Source organism: Macrobrachium rosenbergii, chromosome 37 (assembly GCF_040412425.1).
Source record: "Macrobrachium rosenbergii isolate ZJJX-2024 chromosome 37, ASM4041242v1, whole genome shotgun sequence".
NCBI classification, from domain to species: domain Eukaryota; kingdom Metazoa; phylum Arthropoda; class Malacostraca; order Decapoda; family Palaemonidae; genus Macrobrachium; species Macrobrachium rosenbergii.
The window spans coordinates 37,628,693-37,652,544 of record NC_089777.1 but is presented as its reverse complement, the minus strand read 5'-3'; the positions used below and the strand labels follow the sequence as shown (position 1 = coordinate 37,652,544).

General features: G+C 37.8%; 2 protein-coding genes across 2 annotated transcripts; both read left to right on the top strand.

Annotated features, from left to right (window-relative positions):
• The first annotated feature begins 5,545 nt into the window (after window positions 1-5,545).
• On the top strand, window positions 5,546-12,794 carry LOC136825199 (glutamate receptor ionotropic, NMDA 2B-like). The gene is made up of 4 exons (XM_067081224.1): window positions 5,546-5,647; window positions 8,572-8,745; window positions 12,043-12,133; window positions 12,486-12,794. The coding sequence occupies exons 1-4, from the start codon at window positions 5,571-5,573 to the stop codon at window positions 12,792-12,794; spliced, it is 651 nt and encodes a 216-aa protein (XP_066937325.1). The 5' UTR covers window positions 5,546-5,570.
• A 317-nt stretch (window positions 12,795-13,111) lies between these two features.
• Window positions 13,112-22,908, top strand: LOC136825497 (uncharacterized). The gene is made up of 5 exons (XM_067082052.1): window positions 13,112-13,324; window positions 17,380-17,557; window positions 17,949-18,048; window positions 19,104-19,233; window positions 21,082-22,908. The coding sequence occupies exons 1-5, from the start codon at window positions 13,214-13,216 to the stop codon at window positions 21,190-21,192; spliced, it is 630 nt and encodes a 209-aa protein (XP_066938153.1). The 5' UTR covers window positions 13,112-13,213; the 3' UTR covers window positions 21,193-22,908.
• The last annotated feature ends 944 nt before the right edge of the window (window positions 22,909-23,852 follow it).

Sequence of the window (23,852 nt, the reverse complement as noted above, 5' to 3'; positions counted from 1 at the left end):
ATCAGCTTTCAACGCGACGCAGAATTATGCACCATTTTTTTTTTTTTTTAGTGTTGTTTGAATGCTTTTCGGTTCTTTGTGTAGACAATGAAAGTGATCATCAATTTTTTCCATTCTTTCGTCCAGATTGGAAAGAGAAAGAAAACCAGTTAAAACTGATGATAAATATTTTGGTAATTTGACTTTGACAGAAGGAAACAATAAAGAGAGAAAATGTCAGTTGTTACGAAGGCAGAGTTTTTTTTTCTAGATTCGTTGAGAGATTTTGCGACCACAGAAATGATGACGCAATACTTGATTTCTTTGTTGGAGAGTTTCATATGGAAATGAAAAATATTGGTTAATATTGATATTATATGTATTTTTGATGTCAACAAAGATGCGAGTGTATATACTTATTAAAAATTTATATAATGATTGTAGCAGACGAGAGACTGAAAACGATGTAAGCATATCCATATTTTGTTCCTTTCTCTGTCCGTCGTCCACGCTAAGAAGTAAATTGGTAAAGATTCATTATTACGAATGAGAGTGGACAGAAAAGGTACATTTTAAGACCTAGGTCATAATGGAGTATATTTGTACCGCTTTATAGGGTTGCTGAGTCATCTCGGGCATGATCCCAATATCGGTTAATCCATGGTTCTCCAGTCTTGGGTATGAGGTATCTTGTATGTGGGTGCAATAAAACAAATTTTGCTCTGTAGAAAAGACCTTATTTTTTGTAAATATATATTACATTTTAATATGGCTATCTATCTATCTATCCATAAAAATTATTGTTGATTATACTTCCCCTTTCTTCTTAGCCCATTTTTTTTTTTTTTTTATATTTTTAAAGTTTTAATTTGCTCCCTGGGCTAATAATATACTATGATTATATAATAATTATGAGATACAGCGGCCTCGTAATTCTTTCGTATCCTGATTTTGATGTGGTGCAGTTTCAAAATGCACGGCTGTTGATGGCGGGCGGATAGCCTTTTCAATGTGCAGCCAAAAAGTCGCGCCTATTAATCTTGTAGCTAGAGAAAGACAGCGCTGTCAGCGATAAAACTTGAAGGGTTTGAATTTTACAGGTCGACCAACGGTTCCATTCATGAGCTTTTATCGTTTTATATCCTTACAAGGAGAGCCTTCGGTAACTGATAATCATAAGGACAGGATTTCTAATAGGTTTATTTTCGATATATATTTTTTTTACTTTGTTTCCAAGGCTGTTCGTTTGATAAATGATTCCTGTTTCACCTCATCTCTCGATTCTCTTCCTCTCTCATAGTAGTGAGGTGGTCTCTCTCTCTCTCTCTCTCTCTCTCTCTCTCTCTCTCTCTCTCTCTCTCTCTCTCTCTCTCTCTCTCTCTCTCGTTTTAACTGTAGGCACTGTTCCGTTGAGCTCAAAGGCAGAAATCTCCCTCCTTTTATGCAGCCTCGTAACACCTGTCAGGCCACGTTTCCTCTTAGGAAATAGGTAACCCTCCTAGGATTACGAGATTCTGTGACAGCTTGTTTCCTCCTCCTTCTAAGCTCTGAAATTCTCTTCTTGCTTCTGTTTTCCCGACTTTTATAGCCATCCTTCCTTCATTCCACCCTTCTAAGGCAGTTTGTCTATCGCTGCCTTCGCTGTTAAGTACCATTTTTCCTTCCTTCCTTCTTTTTCTTGCCGTCTTCAGCACTGGGCTAGAAAAGGGCGAGCAAGGGTTTGCCCGTTCCATGGTCTCTGCTCATGGAAGAATGCAGGCAATTTCTTTCAAAATAAAAATTACCGCCAGTTTCTCTGCTGACATTATATCGTTACTTTGTGACTAGTGTCTCATTTGAGCCATCCCTCTTGGGTGAAAAAACTGGTCTCTCGTTGTCGTTGTGTGTTTAAGGAACGACGAGAAATCAGCCCAATGTCGTTTTGTCTTTCCAATGTTAATGATCTTCCTCTGTCAGGGATGTAATGTGAGTAGTAACGGTGTTCGTGTGGAATTGGGGTTGGACATTAGGCTATATATATATATATATATATATATATATATATATATATATATATATATATATATATATATATATATATATATATTTATTTATATATATATATATATATATATATATATATATATATATATATATATATATATATATAGAGAGAGAGAGAGAGAGAGAGAGAGAGAGACATATGTATGTGCGGATTTATGATTTAAGTAGCAAATAGTGAATTATGTACGTGGTTGTAAGCCGACATGAAGAGTGCAAAATGGCTTGCCAAAATGACTCGAGAAGGATAAGGTTCAGGAACCACTTCTTCAAAGGGAATGCGATTTGTATATACATATATATAATATATATGTGTGTGTGTGTGTGTGTGATGTATTTTAATAAAATTTTTGTGAAGAATTGATGTGTGAGTCAAGGAAAAGTTTTTTCGATTTCTAGATAGACTGAGATTTTTTCTGAGTTCTTCAGTGTTAGTCTTTTTATTCGTTTATTCATTCAGTCTAATTGTTTGAAAAGCAATCTCCATCCTTTCTGTGACTTATAAAAGCGTAATAATTAATTCAAGGCTTTAAGTAAGCACCGTGAGTCTAAGCACTTGCTTCCTGTTCATCTTTCCTTTGTTCATATTAGAGCCACTCAGGTGTTTGTGATTCCATTGTCAACCTTATTAGTTATTTCAACAAAGCCTTGGTCATGAATTTAAATCCAGACTGCTTCTGAATCTTGTTAGTGTACTCTGGTTAACCGTAAGCTCTTATTTATGTCGGAAGCTACGTACGCAATTTGCAGGGCGTAGTTGCTTTTGTTGTTTTAAGCGAGAGTGCTTGTAAGGATGGTATGGAGTGACATACTGGCTGGGTGTTGACTGGTTTATTGGTGGTTTCTTACTGACTGAATGTACATGTTGTTGTTTCAGATTTAGCTGGCCTTGTGCCAGCACGGGCTCTTGCTCCTAGAGCAGCCCGTAACTCTATGTTGATGATGATTCCGTGAGATGGGTAGGTTAGATGAAAATTTTTTATTATGATGCATGAAAGTGATTTTGGTGGGCTGAATGTTCAGAATCTTCGAAGTTGTCATTGGCTGGTGCGAGCCGCAAAGTAGTATCTACACACAGACAGGGCAAAACAGGTAATGTTTTGGACATCTGTGTTTGTCGGTAGACAAACAGATGATGATTGTGAGAGACATAATAAACGTACAGTGATAAAACATATATCAATGGAAAGGCCAGGAAATTCCACATGTGGCCAATTGCATGAGATTCGAGACAGATTAATGAATACAATGCAGTAGCATAATATATGAAAAAATGGCGAGACGTTTGGCGTCTTCACAAACAGAAAAACATACATACAGTTTGATACAGAAGATTCGGTGGAACATTATGAGTACATGATTAGAATGCTTGCATGGCAATGCAAGTAGTGGTGATTGTACACAAATCGAGACAACAATGGTTAGGGAGAAACAGACAGAAATATTGCATGGTAGAAGTTGCATTCCTTGAGAGAGAAAACGGGATGCTCTTGTTTTTATCTGGGTCCCTCCGAAGGTATGACTCAGGCACACACACGTGTGCTTGAAAGAGACCGCGATCGCGCGATGAGGTCTCTTACAATACTCCAGCATCCCTTTTTCTCTCACAAGGAACGCAACTTCTACCATACAATATTTCCGTCATGGCTCTCTTGTCTGGATGCCAGCAACTCCCTGGATCCTTATGTTAGACAGAATAACTGTTCTAAGTGATGGTTTCCTGTTCCCAACAGTTAACATTCACATCCTGTTGAGGTGTCACGCTGTTACGCAGCTTGGCACAGTACCGGAGGTCTGATTGTTTCTACTTGAAAATGGAACGATATCCGTGGCAGTGCTGTTCATGCCGACTCCCACGGGTTTTTGAGAGGCTGTAACATCTTTACTTTACTGTTGCAATACGTTGATAGAGTCCAAAAGTCCACACCAGTCTTTTTAACACCTTACCGCGTTTACGAGCCGCCCGAAGACAAGGCCCTGCCCTGGCATAAAGCTAACTTAATCTAAAACCAACCGCATCATTGTCTTACTTTTTTCCTGACATAGCAGGTTAGTATATACATACACACACTCATACACACACACATGTATATAGATATATTATACTGTATCTGTTAATCAAATCCCAACACTTCCGACATTGACTTTTTGATCAATAGAAGCAATTTCCAGTACTGACGATATCCGCGAGTCAAAAGATCAACACAAGGCCTATTTTTAACCTTCATATTATTTTCTTCATTGAAGGACCTCTATTATGAACAAGGACCCTTGCTATTCCACTGAAACCGGCATGGTTTAAAACCAAAACCGCCAAATCTGTATTTATGTATCCCTCCCCACCTTTAGTTGAAAACGTGGCCATTCTATCCTGTGTAAGCTTGCCATACAAGTAATGACATTTTATACTTGTCCAATTAAAGGTTTCCTCATTTTAAATGATAATGATAATAGCCACTTAGTGGCAGAGAAATTTGCGAATCACTAACAACAAAATTAATATTTTCACGTTAGTCTGTTCTCCAAAAACCACTGTTAGCTAGAGCCATGATCATCTAAGATAACAAAACAATTGGTATTGCCGAAGAGGTTTTCAGAGGATAAAGCCAAAGAAAGTGAATGAATTAAATGAACAAAAAGATTGTTTATAGAGAAGGATACTGAGAGGCATTTTATGGTAACAATTGAATATTCTCCCTTCACAGAAAGTGTGCATCACACCCTTCTCATTTCGGTTAATTTTTTTTTAGCTCAAGTCTGCGCTTTATGTTCAAAAAGCAGGATTAGGCCTACTCTCTGTCTTCAAGAGCGGCCAGTTTGAATTCTGAACTACAAAGATAATAGGTAACCGAAACAAGACTACTTGTTTGCCAGTTCTCCGTGGTGATCAATATGGAACGCATCTTCTAAACTTTGATTGCCCTGCCAGTCTTGCGAATACTTTAGGCAAATTAATACAAAGAAAATCTGCTGATTGACCTTATCAGAAGTGACAGGTAGTTAACTCAGGAGTACAGGATCATCTGAGTCACGTGACCAACGAAGGGACACTTCTGCATCAAGAGGTTCTGCACTTCTTGAAGGGAGTTCAGTCGAGGCTGAGCTCACGTTCGGTGCACAGCGAATGAGACCAGGGTAGGAGTGGGGTCGGCTTTTTCTCTGATATTCCAGTAATAGTGAGTAATATATAAAATATTGAAGAATAAAGTACGGGAACAGGGTATTGTGGTCTTTGTCATTGAATGAACTATTTAAAAAAAAAAAATCTAATGTACAACTTGTTTTAAGTGCGACAAGGCAAGCGCAGGATTCTATTATAATCTCAGCCGTTGGATTAGTTGATTTAGATAAAAACGTGGACTATAAAATGTTGTAAGCAGAAATAGAGGCACTCACAGGAACGTGAGGATGTCATATTATCCATATGATATACAAAAATTTATAGCCATAATTAGAAGAAATTGCGCGGTAATGTAACGCCAGTCCTTGGAAGATCTAATCCACAATAATTTCATTTTTTTTTCAGGTAGTAAGTTAGTGACTTTCGAGCAATGGGTCTACCACTGAGGGAAGTCCTTACGGATCCCGGTGTTCTGGAAGACCTCCAGAGGAATCCTTCAGGTTTCATGTGAGTATGAAACTGAAATGGGGTTTTATTTTTTAGGTGATTTTTAACATAATACTTTCGATAATGTAGGTAGCTGTTTTCACAGATTTTCGAAATTCCGTTGCAGTCTCTAGTTTATATATATATATATATATATATATATATATATATATATATATATATATATATATATATATATATATATATATATATATATATGATATTTGTAAAATAGGTCTAATCCTTCGGGCCAGCCCTAGGAGAGCTGTTAATCAGCTCAGTGGTCTGGTTGAACTAAGATATATTTAACTTATTCCTGAAGTTCATCTGAATAATGATAAACACAACCAGCTCCACATTTTACAGTTTTTGCCCGCTCTGTGGTTTTGATCTTATTTCATATTTTACCGTTTCAAGTGTTTCAAGTTTTTTTATGTTCTGTCGTTAGGTTTTAACTATTTTTTCTTTTAGGTTATTGTAAGAAACTGTTCCTATCTTCATATTTCTTTACAGCGGAACAGGACTCTCTCCCTCTCTAGCGCATACACACACACACAAATATATATATATATATATATATATATATATATATATATATATATATATATATATATATATATATATATATATATATATGTGTGTGTGTGTGTGTGTGTGTGTGTGTAATATATATAATATATATATATATATATATATATATATATATATATATATATATATGTATATATGTATATATATAGTGTATATGTGTGTGTGTGCTAGGGAGAGGAGAGTCATGTTCCGCTGTAAAGAAGTATGAAGATAGGAACAATTTCTTAGAATCACCTTAACGAAAAAAATAGAGATAAAACCTAACGACAGAACATAAAAAAACTTGAAACACTTGAAACGGTAAAATATGAAATAAGATCAAAACCACAGAGCGGGCAAAAACAGTACGAAATGTGGAGCTGGTTGTGTTTATCATTATTCAGATGAACTTCAGGTACAGTATATTGTTTCCTCTAGGAAATTAGGTTTCTTTTCAAGTCTTGTTAAGCTGTTTGCCAAATGAAGAGACATTAAGTCAGGTTGTATCGAAAAAAATTCTCATTGTTTTGTAAAGAAAATTTCAGGAAATAAACAATTCGTTTGGAAATGGTGTTGATGAAAGTGTATTAAGCAAAGCAAATAAGGCATATATTTCATCCTTGTCGTAAATTGCCCAGCAGACGTTAAATTACGGTACGAGTTTCAGGTGTAGAAGTAATTTCAATAAAGAAACATTTGTTGGTTATAAAACATTTATAGGTACTTCAGGTAAAGAAGGATATGTAAGTATGCTTAATTTTCTTAAAGGGAGAGCAAGCTAGGCTTTCATCACTATAGGAGTCAGGTTTATGATACTGATTTAGATATAAACGGAAAGGGAGTCAGGCGCGGATCAGGAAGGAAAGGCCACGAGCTTTTTACATTCCACGTTGATTTCGCAGCTTTGAATTGATGGCTGGGTTCTGCCTCGTTTGTAGGTTTTATTCAGGGCTTGTATGCTTGGTTACTGTTTCTACAGGTGGACTACATGGACTTAAAACTCATGAGAAGTGCCTCACTGCAAAACTCCTATGTGAGACGAGAAGGGAATGCAGATGAGACTGTGTCCGAGTCAATATATTCAAAATTACAGTTATCGAAGATTTTTTGTTTTATTACGAGTTTTACGGGAACTAAACTTATAATGACGTATTTATGGTCGTCCATGACAAGACGTCTTATTCTCTTGCACAGATGCAAATAATTTTTATATTTCAACGAAGAAATAAATATATAAGTAAACAACATTTGAGAAATAAGTAACATATATAGTCGCTAATCAGACAGAATGAGTTATTTCTGGGAGGAAATTGAGACGTTTTTTTAGTTCTCACATCCTGCCATCTTTCAGATCTCTAAATTATCTTCAGCAGTTTTAGTTTTCTGTAAAAGAAAACTATTACCCCGGCTTAGCCTGTCCTATCCACACTTTTTCTGTCCGCCCTCAGATCTTAAAAACTACTAAGGCTAGAGGGCTGCAAATTGGTATGTTGATCGTCCACCTTCCAATCATCAAACATACCAAATTGCAGCCCTCTAGCCTCAGTAGTTTTGATCTTATTTAAGGTTAAAGTTAGCCATAATCTGACAACGGTATAGGACAGGCCACCACCGGTGAGTGGTTAGAGATTCATGGGCCGCGACTCACACAGCGTTATACCGAGACCACCGAAAGATAGATCTATTTTCGGTGGCGCATTTTTTACTTTAATTTCTCACACTTTCTTCTTTCCCTTTTTTCCTTTATTTATCCACGTCTTTCACTTTTTTCTCATTTTCCTTTTGCTGTGACGATAATCATGTGCTCGTATCGCATTAGTTTTTTCTTTTAAGTGGAGAAATTAGTGGTCCAGGAAACCCAAGGGTCCCTTATCTGTCCAAGCTCCAAAGGCCGTGCTCACTGGGCGTTTTAGATTTAACCCCACCCTCCTCCCCTCTCGTCTGTTGGGAAGAATTAAGTGAAAGAAAAGAAGAGTTTAGAAATAAAAAACTCGGCACATTATAGTAATTAAAACCTATTGATGTCGTTTAGAGATAAAGTAATCAAAAAAGCGTTAGAAGGTTCTCGCTAATATACTGTAAGTAAAAACAAATGAATATAGGAAGGTTGCAGAAGCTTACTGAAAAGAATGGTCCAGAAAACGTGATAGACACCTTATTGCCCATTTAGTTTCTTAAGTTTGCTTTATTGTGTTGATTTACTTATGTATTTTATGAAAAAGTAAATTACAATGAAGATAAATTCTTCTGACCTTCATTACAAAATCCCACGCAAGGGCGTGTAGTAACGATCATTTCTTATAGTACTATGTTTGATCATCTTCCCTAATCATGACTGACGAAAAGATCCATAATTATTTTGTTTCTTTCTGCAGGTTCAAGGAGGCTCCTTCGATTGTCATCTCGATGGTTTCGTGGCCTACGCACACGCGGCTGAGGTTAGAGGACATGAACTCGAAAACGGTTTTGGCGGGAATCCCAACCAACTTCCTAGTCGCGGGGCCGATGTCGTATGTGCTGGGGATTCTCGCCACGACGATGAACTTCACGTAATTATTAATACTAGTAGTAGTAGCAGTAGCCGATCTGATAGTAGTATAGATGTGTATTGACACTACTAGGATGTAGAAAATATAACTGCGCAAAAGCTTCAGTTTTTAGCTGATTTAGCAATCCGAACTAGGGTTTTCCTCGGCGAAAAACTTGAAGCAATTGAACAGCTAAGATGCTGATAGACGTGGGAAGCTCAAATACATTTTTAATAAAGAATTTTCATCAAAACGCATAAAAATCTGGACCACAGAGGAAAAGGTGAAACAAGAAGACGTTGTCTTGGAATCACGAACCTGACAAACTCCATTCCGATGTGTCTGCAAGATTAGAGTCTATAGATAAGGAAAATTAGAGACGTTAGATGAGGAAAATTATTAAGTATGAAACGAGAAGGAGACCATGGGAATAAGCGGAGATATTAACCTTGAATCAGCAGCAAAGGAGAAAGAATAGGTAGACCGGATGAGGTGACTGTTAGAGAATGAAATTTTAGATGAGAAAACAGAAAAACTAGGAGCCCAACTGAAGTTGGGGAAAGGCAGTAGATGTTGCTCCATCAGCAATAACAGATGTATTGTATAGTGGATAGAGAAAAACTAGAAATAATTCAACAACCTGAAGGATTCAGCCCTTAAGTAGGAAATTTGGCTAACAGACGCTTATGATAGATACTCAGTGTCTAATATTTATTAATAACTTTTCCATATCACCCACTCCCCCAAAATTGATGAAGACCCAGCCCCACCTAGGAAAGCGGTACCACCAAACTACAGATTTAAATACTGCTTTATTTTCGGATATTATTCCAAATAAAGCAATATTAATTTTGCGATAAAAAGATACCAAAATTATTAATGAATGATTCAAAAGTCAAAATGGTATATGAATTTGGTCTTTCTTTCGAAATTTTAAAAATCCTGTGGCGCCTTTGAGTAATCTTAGATTATCGTGAAAGACAAATTATTTAACTACAATAAGCCAAGTCGCCTCTTGACCTTTCTAGAATATATATCGGTAACAGAAGAAATAATTTCCTGCTGATTTTCTGATAAGGCACGGTGAATATATAATTTGGCAAGACCATTCAGTCGATCTTGTCCCATTGTTGCTCTTCTGTAAACTCTGTACGAGATTGAGGGTAGAAAAGCTCCTCTCGGCAGATGCAGAAGAAACAGGCAAAGATGCATACATTTGTAACAGCCGCCTAGTTACTGGATAATTTTTAGAACACCTTTCTAAAATCTCGCACACTAACAATGGGAGAGAATCCTTTCCAACTGTCCTCTCCAAAGTTTGCGTTCAACTTCATATTCCTCAGCATCGGTTACATGGTCAAGTATATAATTTTTATACATATTCAGTGCAGGAACCAAGTCCTGGAATGTCGTGCGACTGAAATAACTTGGCATCAGTGAGCACAATGACCTAGCAACACTGTGATAATTAGGAAATCTGTCATGAAACTGAGCAATGGCGAAATCCAAAATTGGCAAAAAAATGGCTCTCTTATAATATTCCTCTACACTACTATATGGGGGGTTAGATCTGTATCGCTGACTGATAGCTACTCTGGGCATTCTAACTTCAATGTTTAAGGTAGCTGAAATTTCCGTGGCAGATGTGAAACATTTTTGGAAGCCTGTCATTAGCTCGCATTTCAGTAACATTCTGCTCTGTAACTGATCTAGGTTGAGCACTCAGGCATATCAGTTTGTGCTGATTGCAATCGTTTTAGAGAGGGGGTTTAGTTTCAGTAAGAACTGCTTCAAATATGCAAAGAGATACAACAAATTCAAAATCTAATTCCTTGAGCAAATTTCTAGAATAATTTAGTGATTTCCAAGTGGCTATTTCCGCAGGCGCTTTAACAATGCATGGCAACATTTTTTTAAACAATATGATGGCATTATGTCTTTTTACCCATCTCCTATCATTGCATTGCTTGAATCTCACTTGCCTAGTTTGTTCACTAACAGCATCTTTCGTAACAAACTCTTCTAAAACGTTTGTTCGTTGTGGAGAGACATGAAAAAAGTTAACAACCTCAGATACTTCACTCCAACAGTCACGAATTTCGGCTACCTGACTTGACTTGGAAATTACCAAATTTTAAGAATGTGCAGCGCAATGAACATAAAATGCTGCAGGGCTTTGCTTCGAGACGATGGCTTGTCATCCCTTAAATTCTCAAATCATTGCACTTGCACCACCTTTTTGACAGCTCATTTTTCTAAAAGGGTTTCAGCAATACCTCGCCCAGTCAAGTCCCTGATCTCATAAAAACCAATGAAATCTTCTCTTATCTTATTATCACCTATATATCGTACACTGATAGAGAGTTGTTCCTTTCTCTGATTGTCAGTACTTTCGTCGGCAATGAGAGAGAAAAAAAAATTGCTTTTCTGATTCTGTCTGATATTTTTTTCAGATAAGTCCTCGTCGATGCACTATCAAACCGTTGTGTGTTCCATGACCTGTGTATGTTGCGTTTTTGCTTGCATTTTTGAGGTGTTGTTCTAGAGCACGATCACCCCTAGCACTGCAAACCTCAGTAATTCTCGATGTCCTGATGTGCGATGTCCTGAACTACTTTCACCAGTAGGGCAATCTAAAATTTTCCCACTTTCTGTGTGTGTGCTCTAAGAGATAGTCCTTGACGACCTAGAAAAATTATAGCGTGAATTACACCTTGAAAACCTTTGCGGTTTTCCTCAATTCGTTGTTTGCGTTGATATATATATATATATATATATATATATATATATATATATATATATATATATATATATATATATATATATATATATATATATATATTTTTTTAACTCGACTTAGAGAGGGGGGCCAGTGTCCAAGTGCTCCCCGCACCCACCTGCGGGCGCTACTGGCTACAAGGTCACAATGGCGAGGAACATGTGCTGGTGTTGAATAATCTGTCACACTTCTTTATCAGTAAAAGTTGCGGAAGCATCGTTTTACTTATTACATTCCTGCCTCCACATCATTGTTTGAGAGGTTAGCAGTGACTCAAGGAAAGAAATAAGACTCATTTTCATAGCTGTTTCCTTTAAATGCGAATGGCTCCGAAGAAAACCAAGACTTGTTAGTGCCTAAATCATCCTTGAACCGCTTCCTTTTGTTTCAAGTGTGAATCACTCTCGATCCTTTTTTTCAGTAAATCTGAAATATTTTTCTTATCCAATCGTTGAGTCTCAATGTCTCAGCCACATGAAAAATTGCAAAAGGAAAGTAAGTGAAAATGTATTAAATGTTTTGTCATCACATCACTGCAGGTACAAGCAGGTGGTTCCTCGTGATGTCACCTCGGGAGTTCGATTAGCCAATGGCACTTGGTCGGGAATGGTTGGCCAGGTTGTCAGAAAGGTTGGTAGCCCTGACAGTAACGTGTTATCCTTGACTTAGAATTACGAATGACTAATCGTAATGATTTATGATGGGTATATGTATATTTTTGCATTATGGTAATCCTATTCTTTGATGAGTAGATGGCAAACCTGAATAAATATTTTGTTATATATGTATCAATTTTATTTTGTTTTCATTGTGGAATACCTATAAAAGCAAAACCTTAAGCTTTCTCAAAAGTAACACAAAAATACACCTGTTTATTTTATTTTTATTTACTCAGATGAAATTGATATTGTCTTCTTTTGCTTTCGTGGGCCATGGACCCTTTCCCATCCGTTTGATTTAAGCTGAACTTTTTCCCTCCCAGGAGGCCGACATGGCGCTAGGACCCTTCCAAGTCATCGAGAGCCGAAACCAGGTTATTGACTACACGGTTCCCTTCTTTTTTGACACCCTGTCCTTCGTGGTAGCCAGGGGAAGTGCCAAAATCGACCCATGGGGTTTTCTGATGCCCTTCACGGCTAATGTATGGGGGGCGTTCTTTCTAAGTCTTCTAGTCATTAGCTTTTCTCATTTCGTGTTTGATATCATCCAGAAACCAACTTCAAGACTGGTGCAAAGGTTTGGGAGTGCTCTGTTTGATTATGCCCAGCCTCCTATGGGTCAGGGTGAGTAGTTTTCGTAATCTCTCTCTCTCTCTCTCTCTCTCTCTCTCTCTCTCTCTCTCTCTCTCTCTCTCTCTCTCCAGACTGGTACATGAGGCAGTGAGGCATTTACAGCCCGCAGTCAAAAGTTTAGTAGACCTATGTCAAAGAAATGGATCACATGTCAAAAATGACGCCTGTATTTTGGCACATTACGATTTACCAAACTGAGTTTGGTGCATCCATAATTATTTGCATGTTATTAATGAAATAATATTTTAAAATGTCAGAATTTCAGTGACGCAATATTATCCATCGAAAAATTAGTTTCTCTCATCTTCCAGCCTCTGACGGAAGAGTGGTGAAGAGCTGGCATCGCCCTTTGCTGGGTTCGTGGCTCATCGTGTCCCTGCTGGTGACCTCGAGTTACGACGGAAACCTCCTGTCGTTGATGGCCCTTCGGTACATCCCTCATCCGATTCAGACTGCGAGGGACGTCATCGACGCCTCTTCCAGGAAAATCATCCTTGAGCAGTTTACGTCTTACACCGACATATTGAAGGTATGCTCACATCTCTCTCTCTCTCTCTCTCTCTCTCTCTCTCTCTCTCTGTCTCTCTCTCTCTCTCTCTCTCTCTCTCTCTCTCTCTCTCTCTCTCTCTCTCTCACTTACACACACACACACGCACACACATACAATAAATGAGCATTTATATATTATATATATATATATATATATATATATATATATATATATATATATATATATATATATATATATGTTTGTGTGTATGTATGTATATTATATTGCAGCCAGGAGAAGTGAATATAACTACCGGGTAGTTAAGGAAGAGCCTTTTCGACAAAGTTGAGATATTTTAATGGAGAGCGGTTTAATCCCCAGATGTTGAAATTGATCTGTTTACCATTTCGGTAGCTGTCTGCATTTGATCATGGAATGAATGGTGATTATGAGTCTAGGTCAGGATAGTTATCTTTAGGATTAAATGAGACAGAGTGCAAGAAAGTCAAATCTAATTTTTTCATGGGACGGAAGGCAACATTAATTTCAGAGATTGGTGTAGTACAAGGGTGGCCTATTTTCGCATCCCATGCGCCAATTGTGTTCAATTTTAGTCCAGATGCGCCGCGCAAACTTGTACCCACTTCAGTCGTTTAAAGTATGGTAGTATGAACGCATTTGGTAGTTATACAATAGATTCAATATGTATATGTATATATATATATATATATATATATGTATGTTGTATGTGTGTGTGTGTGTGATAATGTGGATAATACTGTACATGTAGCAGTTTAGATAAAAGAATTTCATATAAATACAAGATGAGCTTTAACGACACGCTGGAGTTTCCTTTGAAAATTAGTTACTGAAAGCAACAAACACGGGATATTCAGCAGTTATACATAAAATATAAGATATTTATTTGACAGCATGGACACAATAAGAAGTTTTAAATGAAAGTAATTCATATAAAGACAAGATAAACAATTTCAATGAAGTTTTGATTTCACCAAGTTTGTGATGTTTCAAGTGAAATTAGTTACTGGAAGCGACAAACATGGACATATTTAGGAGGATCACATACAGTTATTTAACACTTTTACGGCAGTGTAGACACATTTAGTGGTTGAAATAAAATGGGTTTTCATGGGGTCAAGATAAACTTTGCTAACTTGAATGAGACTTTTGACTTCGCTTCGCTTTCACGAAACCTGAAATTTTGAGTCACATCAGTAACTGAACGCAACAAACACTTCTTCAAATTTGAGTCAGTTAATCGTGGCCTCAGTTTGTTTGTGATCATTTTCATGGATGAAAATGCTTCCTCGCACTTGCATGTTGTTCCAAAACGACAGATAGAACTCGGAGCAAATTTTCTCAGTTCTGGAAAACTCTCACAGGGTAATAATCGCCAAAAATGAATTATCTCAGAAGCAGACTCTGAGGTGAGGGAAATTCATAAAAATTGTATTTCAGCAGTGAATTTATTTTCAGTTCAATAAACTCCATTTATAAGTTTCGAGGCATCTTCAGAATTTTTTTGTTCAATAAGTGAAAGTAGATTTATAAATGCAAGTATGCAGTCTTCCTCTTCAGCAAAATCACTAAAACGATTATGAAAGGCCTCTTGCAGTAATTTGATTTTTTCAGTGCATTCTTTCAAGTTGCCACTCACTTCATCATATTTTTTGTTTAACAAATACAGATTATTGTTAAAAGAAGATGACGTTTACTAATGACTATTCGATGCTAACGGAGCAACGAAATCAGTAAAAGTAATTACTGTTGTTTTGGATGAGACTTGATTTCAGTAAAACTAATTTCTAGCTATGTTACTTAAATTCATATTATTTATTTATTCGCTTATTATTGTTATAGATAATTTATTTCATTTCCTTATTCTATATTTGTTTCTTCATCGTTATTTTTTGGCATGAGCATGCATGGTTTTATTTTTATTATCCCTTGGGTTCAGTGCGCCTTCTGTAATAATTCAGTTAGCCGCCTTTGGCGCATGCGTCACAGGTTGGCCATCCTCGATTTAGTACAATCACGCATTTATTCCCCACCTGGCGGGAGACTTTAGCCAGCTTTTTTAAATTTTTATTATGGTACCTGGAAAATTTGCTGAGATATCCGTAGCTGCAATCAGAAATAAGGAGACTGTAGCTTGACCTGTCCTTCCTTTTCTTCACTCCCTGTGCTACTTCTCCGCGTAACTTTTTAGTTTTTTGTTATACCTCTACTTATTGTCGGGAGTCAACCCTTCATATGATACACCACCCTTGATCACTGCCTTTGGATTCTCCTCATTTAGCAGACTTTCAAAGTACTTACAGTATGTCCATTTATTCTCGATCTTATCCTGGTTGTCAAAACCGTTACCTCTTATCCTATCAGCTTAACTTGGGTGAAATCCCTGGCTGCCTTGTCATGGTTCCTGGATATTTTGTGTATCTTTCTCTCTCTTCGTGTTTCCTTCTCTTTAAATTCTTTTTTCAGTAGCCGTGTCTTTGCTTTTGCTACTGACCATTCATCTTTTTTGCATGCTTCAAACTTTACTCATCTTTATACCTTCTTGTTTTGTCTTTTTTATTCTTTTTAAGAGTAAACTCAGTTGCACAAGTGACCTAATGCGCTTTTCTAGTCCAGATCCTACTTAGGCTTACTACCTAAGTAAAAAAAAGTTCAAGGAGATGAAGTGGCAATAGTCCAAACTATAAAACCGTAAGATAGGGCAATTGGTGAATTTTCTGATTGTTTGCAGTATTCAAACTGGGTATAATGGGAAAGTTTTTTGGTTTTTAAACAAGAATATCAGTATAAAATTCCTATAAAATGAACTAAGGAAAAACATCTCTCTATAATAATAAAATTCAAGTGGATCTTTCTTGTTTGTCCGCCCTGGGTTGGGGTGGGGTAGGTAGGGGAGTGGGAGGGTAGGGGAGACATGACACATCCACCCTCCTCCTGAACACCTGTTTACCCGGGGCGGGGTAGGTAGGTGATCGGGAAGGTAGGGGAGACATGACGGGCAGCGCCGGGTTCCAGCGCAGAGTAGTGCACACCATCAAGCTTGTATAGGAATAGAATACCAAACCTTTGCCGTTTAAGGAAAGAAAGTGACTGAAGTGATTTCCATAAAGTTAGTGAAGGAAAAGGTAGCCTAATGGGTGTTACGAAGCTTAGTGGGTGGAGTTGTAAGAGCCCCGACGCTGTCTCTTCCAAACACGTGTGTGTTCGTGTGTTCGTCAATCGTCATCATCGGAGTCGACAGGACAAAACAGGAGCGTCTCGTTTTCTTTCTCTACAGGAACGCGATTTCAACCATACAATATTTCCGTCTGTTCTCCCTAAACATTGTTGTCTTAATGTATGTACAATCACCACTACTTGCATTGCCATGCAAGCATTCTAATCATGTACTCAAGAGAACAACACCTCCTTCACTTCCTGATCATCTACAAATGCTCTTGCTGCCACTTGGACTTTCTGCCATTCGAATTTTCCAAAGGCCACAGTCAATAGTCGAAATCGCTGTCTTGCTTACTGCTTCCAGCATCATTAACCGAGTTCTCCCCGTAGCGGGGTGGTGCCATCAGTGCACCTCACGTGGTGCACTGTAGGCATTACTTAAGGGTCTTTGCAGCGTCCCATCGGCCCCTAGCTGCAACTTCTTTCATTCCTTTTACTGTATCTCCGTTCTTATTCTCTTTCTTCAATCTGACTTTCCAGCCTCATTAACAATTGTTTCATAGTGCAACTACGAGGTTTTCCTTCTGTTACACCTTTCAAACCCTACTGTCAATTTCCCTTCCATTGCTGAATGACCTCAGAGGTCCCAGCACTTGGCCCTTGGCCAAAATTCTATATTCTATTCTATTAACCGAGTTCTGAAGTCCACCTGTGTCAGTTAAACTCGGTCTCCGACTTTTGATTCTTGGGACGGGCACCATATATCTACCTGAACTGTTTTATTCAGCAGTCTATCATATTACTCCAGTCATACACACATACACTGTTAAAGAGATAGACCATATATGACTACAGTCAAACATCTGCACCAGTCGCTCTGTTTGTTCTGTACCCAGAGGGTCCCTTCAGGAGACATCAGGAAGCTTGACGACCAGGGAAGGGCCGGGCGGTATGTCGACCTGAAGATGAGGGACTTCATGATCTACTACCCGCTCATCAGAGACAAAGGTTACATCCAGATATTCGACGTCTCGACCGCACTCCTGTATTTCGACAAGTATTTCTCTCTGACAGGTAGGGAACCATTTCGATTGTTTATGGTTGTCTTATATGTAATTTTATACAACTTTCATTTGTATGTATTATTCTCTTGTTAATTTGTATTTTTTATGTCATTTTCTATTATAGTTTCTTTTTTTCACTCCTAGGGTTTTTATATTTTGGTTTCCAATTTTGTTTCTGGGTAGCAGTGATGTAAATCCTGGGAAAAGTTCCTCGTTATTTTCAGTTCAAGAAAATAAAGAAATTAAATATTTCTAAATGATTCAGGATTATCTTCACAAGGTTGGAATTAGAAGCCGTATTGCCACAATTTTGGTCCCCCAAATAAGATTTAACATGTTACCAATTCTCACATTTACGGTTGCGTATTTTGTATTGATATTATCCTACATTCGACCTAAAGGACGATGCGACTTCTACATAGCGAAGGAGAAATTCGTCCCGACGATGTATGCCATGGTCATTCAGAAGAACAGCCCTCTCACACCCGCTATTAATGTCAGGTAAGATTACGTCATTGAATTTTCCTTTAGAACGGGGAAGAATAGCCGGTAATTGCTGTCACACAAAAGAAAACTGTCTGCGGATAGAAGGAGAGAGAGAGAGAGAGAGAGAGAGAGAGAGAGAGAGAGAGAGAGAGAGAGAGAGAGAGAGAGAGAGGTCTACTATGGGATTTTTTTAGGACTGATCATAACCAATGCTATCTTTAGGCTAGTCCAAGCTCATCAGCGGAAAAGATATAGATATGTAAAGAATATAACTTTTTATCGTATGCCTAAATGTTTTTCCCATGTCTATTATGCCAGAGATATGCATCTTACTGAGTCATCTTGTGAAATTTCATGTAAACATATTGGAGTGCAGAAAGGTAAAAAATGTACCAGATACATAGGATATAGCCAGCACCCTCACTTCCTCCTCTCTTCTAGAACCCAAAGGATTCCTTTTGTAAACCTTCGGGGTTCTCGAGATGAAGGCAGTAGCATTTATGATCGGCACTGAGGTCCTCTCACTGGATTCAAATTTCTTTTGAGATGCTTTATACGCTGATCTACTTGATTATATTGAGGTTAACCGTTTCATCGTTAAATTCAAAGTTCGTTAAGATTTTTCGTTCCCCAGAACAAACAGATCAGTTACGCTAATACAGTATATACATATGGGAAATTTATTACGAGGAACGAGGGACAGAGCGCTGTTCTATACACTACCTGACCGAAAAGAAGTCAATTTTAGCTTCAGCTTTGTCAAGTGTAAACTTTTTAGAAGTTTCCTGTTCAGTACATTTGACCAAGCTGAAGCCAAAATTGGCTTCTTGTCGGTCGTCTGGTATCTAGACCAGAGTTCTTTTTTACCAAATACTTTTTAGCAGTATTTGATAATCAAGAGCTACCAAGTACAGCACATAATTAAAATAGCATTTTAATAGAATCAGAGGAGGCTGCATTACAAATCCAGACATAATAACTTCCCAAGACAATATTAACTAACAGTTTCTTCAAGGAACAAAGGAATGAAAATAAAAAGAATGCGTAAAAATAAAGGTTTCTCTCAACAGAATTCGCCGTATAGTAGAAGCGGGTCTATACAAGTACTGGGTCTACACCAATAGCAACAACATAACGGCCTGCGCAAATCCACCAATAAAAGTCGCGCTGATGGATCCCATCGGCATTGGCAGCATCTGGGTAATAGTTTTGAGTTTTATTCGCTTAACATCTTCGTAATAGTTTCGCCTTTTTGTTTTGTAGAATTTAATGGTCGTCTTCTGTAGTATGTAAGTGTCTTTCTGTCGTAATTGGTTATAGGTTTTCTTTTTTAATGTTTGCAGCATCTGAATTATATTTCCTGTTCCTTGGTATGCCAATGATTTGGTGATATTCGATATATATATATATATATATATATATATATATATATATATATATATATATATATATATATATATAAATAATCCTTGTTCGTTCATATTTCATTTCCATTTAAATGAAGTACATACTTCCATCCCAAAAATTTAATGTAGTTTTAACTAGCCACTGAAGGGAACCAAGTACCATTGGTTAAGTGGTAGTAAATCCGCTTGGAAAAAAAAAAACTTCAAATGATTCTTGAAATACAGAGGGGAGAAAATTCCGAGGAATGACCAAGCCCATTGACTCCCAAGTTCACAGTTTCCACGAAGTTTCGGTGGTTAATATAATGCAGTTTTACTTGACGATGTTTGTCTTTTGGTGCAGAGGTGAGTGAGACGAACAATCCAGTGCCCTTAACTATCGTAAGCCTGAAGGTTGATTGATTGTAGGTTACTCGGCGTGTCCCACACTAGGTATAAGCGTGGTGGTGGAGGGAAAGAAACAGTCACCCCACTGATTTAAACAGTAAATGTGTGAAAAGGTTGTCCGACGGGTGCCGCGTGGTCAGAGAAAATGGAAGGGCACTGAACAGTAGGAAGGAAATCGTTGAAGTGAGAGGTTTATAAGGAGCAGGTCATTGATCTAACAACTGTCTTGGCGGAAAGGATCTGGAGGTCAACGCTAGGCCTCTTATATTATTCTCTTTCACACCTACCCACACCTATAGGCTATCTTAGGGCAGGGAGCCGTGCTAACTCAAGACCGGCTTAATCTACACCAGCCAGCAGTCATATAAAGTGCCTCTGGTTCAGTTCTGTCGAGGAGAGAACCTAAAGATGATACACTCTAGAGACAAGAGCAATAATCGAAACAGTGACAGATAAGGCTAACATAAAGCTTCATTAAACCGGAAAAAGAAAATAACTTACTGTGGAAAAATAGCTCCGGAGGTGCCGCTTTCAAGGCCACACCGATGACCTCAGTTCAGTTAGACCTAAGCCCTTTTTTTATTTTCTATTTTTTAAGGGTGAATCATATTAAAATCATGAACAGGAAAATCGGTAGAGTTCAGGTCAAGCAACTAGAGATAGATTTACAGAGGAAGAGCGCCTAAGTGGGACTTCTGACTAATTGAGCCTTTTACAGACCATCAGATTCTTAGAGATGTGAAGAATGATGACGAAAGATTCTGTAAGGTTCTGCAGCTAAGGTAACCAGCCATCACTGAGATATGAAAGGAGGTAGCCATGAGATCTTGCCCTACGGAAGCCAAGCCATATTTGTTATTGGAAAGAATGGAGTTGATTGAAAGTGTTGAAGAAAGTGAGAGCCGAAGAAAGTTTTGAATATTGTAGTTGTTCCTTGGAAGTTGAAGAAATAAGACAGTAGTTGAAAGAATTAGAATGGTCACCTTTCTTTGAGATGGCCGGAATCAGTGTTTGTTTACAAGAGGAAGAAACAGAACAGGATTAGGAAAGTACGGCCATGAGGAAGGTTAAATATACGCTCTTAAAGGTTATTGCAAAACCTTTTTATTATAGAAGTAGAGATGAAGAACAGAAATCCAATAATAACGAAAAATTGTTCCTTTAGCCGTCTCCATGGAGACCATATTCTTAGGAACACTTGAAGAGTTTGCATAAATTTATACACCCGAACGGTGACTGTAAATATTTCTTCCAGGGTCTTGGTGTAATATGGGGAATCGGAATGTGCTTGGCGGCCATCATCTTAGTCACTGAGGTGATAGTCGCTTGGTTACGTCGAGACAGATGCTCTGAAGATGAAGATTAGCTCTGAACAGATGGCAATGTCGCATACCCCGATTGGAAGGGACCAGGAACGGGGTAGCCCATTTCAGCGCCGCCAGTTCAGCGACGCCATTTCAGCTCAGTCGTTTCAGTGCCAAGACATTTCAGCTTCAAAAATTTCAGCAACAGCCGTTTCAGCGCCAGAAGCATTAAAAAACCATACATAACTTTTACAATTATAAGACAGTAATAATTTCCTAAACAAAAGAGAAGGTGTTGAACAAGCATCCGGGAATCAAAATATTTTATTGATTAAAACTACACATACTGATTCTAATATACTAATACATTTATTTTAATGAAACATTCCGGGATTCAAAATATTTTATTAATTAAAATTACACATACTAATTCTAATATGTAAATAAATAAGGCAGTTAAAAATAGCCCAAAATACAAAATTCAGGAAACCTAGTTTAATAAGTTATGCGCAATAGCTTGCAAATACTCGACTTCATTTCTGTTGCCATAATGCGATACAATTTGTGATATTCTTTTGTCTGCCTTTCTGTATTCCAGTAACTTTTGTTGTGGCTCATGACCAACTGTAAGTTTTTCGAAATATTCATCACGTCCTTTCTGGATTAACTTCAGCTCATCAATGAAATTCCAAATTGTTGGATGCAACATTCCTAGCTCTGCACGCAGCCCTCTGCTCGCCGCTTCAGCACGATCATTAGTTCTATCTTCTCCTTGAAGCCTTCGGTGAAACATTTATGTTCCAAATGTCTGTGGGAAACAGTGGTGTCCTTCTCCCAATTCCTCTCCGGTGTGCACGGCCAATGAAGTTGTCTTCAAACCAATTCAAAAGCGGAACTAGCTCCTCACATGACGGGCAAGGTCATTACTGGGAGAAATGAAAGAGCTAGTATCAATTTTACCTGTAAAACAAAGTCCCAGCTGTTATTATACGAAAATATGTGACCCGCGTGACTTTTGTTCTGCTTTAGTAAAATTTGAGATAAGTGAAACAAAGCGCCTCTGATTTGCACATCGGGAAAACAGTCTTTCATGGTTGTCAAAACTGCAAGCTCAAAATCAAAGTTGATGACACTGGGCAGTGCACATGGTACCATCTCCTTCATTATTTCTAGCATTCCCACATATGTTGCACGCTGCTTATTCTGCAAGAGTTCATATCGTATGGGGTGGACACCATCGAATATCTTGACTAAGATAATGTAAACTTGAAGAAATAATTGAGGTGCAATAGCAAATGTTCCATCAGCATACCAGATGGTTGAAGTTGCTAGATGTATCAACCAGGTCTCCTTACCAAAAATCCCCAGATCCATTATGAAAAATTTTCCCCCAGTTTCAGGCGTGGGCTTATGGACTTCGCATCCTTCAGGAAATTCTAAATCTTCAATGGATCTTGGGTTTTTAGGAACCGGGTTAGCTGCATTCCTTTTGCGCCGAACAACTATACGCATCGCTTGTCGGTTAGGCAGCTTGAAACATATATTCCAGAGATTTGTTGATTATAGTACTTGGTGCTTCGTAAGTGTTCTCAGCTCTCTGACGTGCATACGTTTTCGCCTTTTCGACTTCTACTGCCACTGCAGACGGCGGATGGGTGTGACCATTAATTTTTAGAACTGCTTCTTCTAATGTTTGAATGCTAGCGCGACATCTACCGTCTTCATGACATCTCCAAAACTTTACATTTGCTTGTGTCTTGCTTTTTTTTTTTTATCATATATATATATATATATATATATATATATATATATATATATATATATATATATATATATATATGCTTAAAATTCACAGTAGATGCACGTGACTTCAGTGTATAAGCGAATCCCACAGGAAAATGACAGGCAGAAGTTCAGTTCAGTGCCAAGCGCTTTCACGTTTATTAACGCATCGTCTGGGTTACTTTGTAACCTTCTTTTCATCTGTCTCATTTGTGCCCAGACGATGCGTTAATAAACGTGAAAGCGCTTGGTACTGAACTTCTGCTGCCTGTCATTTTCCTGTGGGATTCTTTAATATATATATATATATATATATATATATATATATATATATATATATATATATATATATATATATATATATATATATATATATATATATATATGTGTGTGTGTGTGCGTGCGTGTGTGTGTATCGTCATCATCATCATCATGGCAGAATTTCACTCGTCCTCTCTGATTTTGAATTGCTTGCTCCATGGTTTACAAATGACTAGACAGGAAGTCGTTAAATGTTTCCTTTAAAATTGTCAGTAAAACCATTGTAATCATTGAAAACATCAAACTACCTGATGACTCTCAACTGCGTTTTAGACATAGAGATGATAGAGCCTTCCAAACAATATGGCATCCTCACGAGAGAGAGAGAGAGAGAGAGAGAGAGAGAGAGAGTTGGAATTTCTTCTTGCGCTGAGACGGCTGTCGCTGAAATTTTTGGCGCTGAAATGACCGCGCAGAATCGTCGGCGATATAATGGCTGCGCTGAATCGTACCCCTACCCTAAGGAACGTTCCCCGATGATTACTGATAAAATAATTTCTACAACTGCTTTTGCATACTAGGATACTTTGCGGAGAAAAATTTCAATCTGGATTGTAGGGAAAATGGGTAACGATAAAAACTAGATGAATTATTTGGTTTGCAGTCAGGTGTATAATGT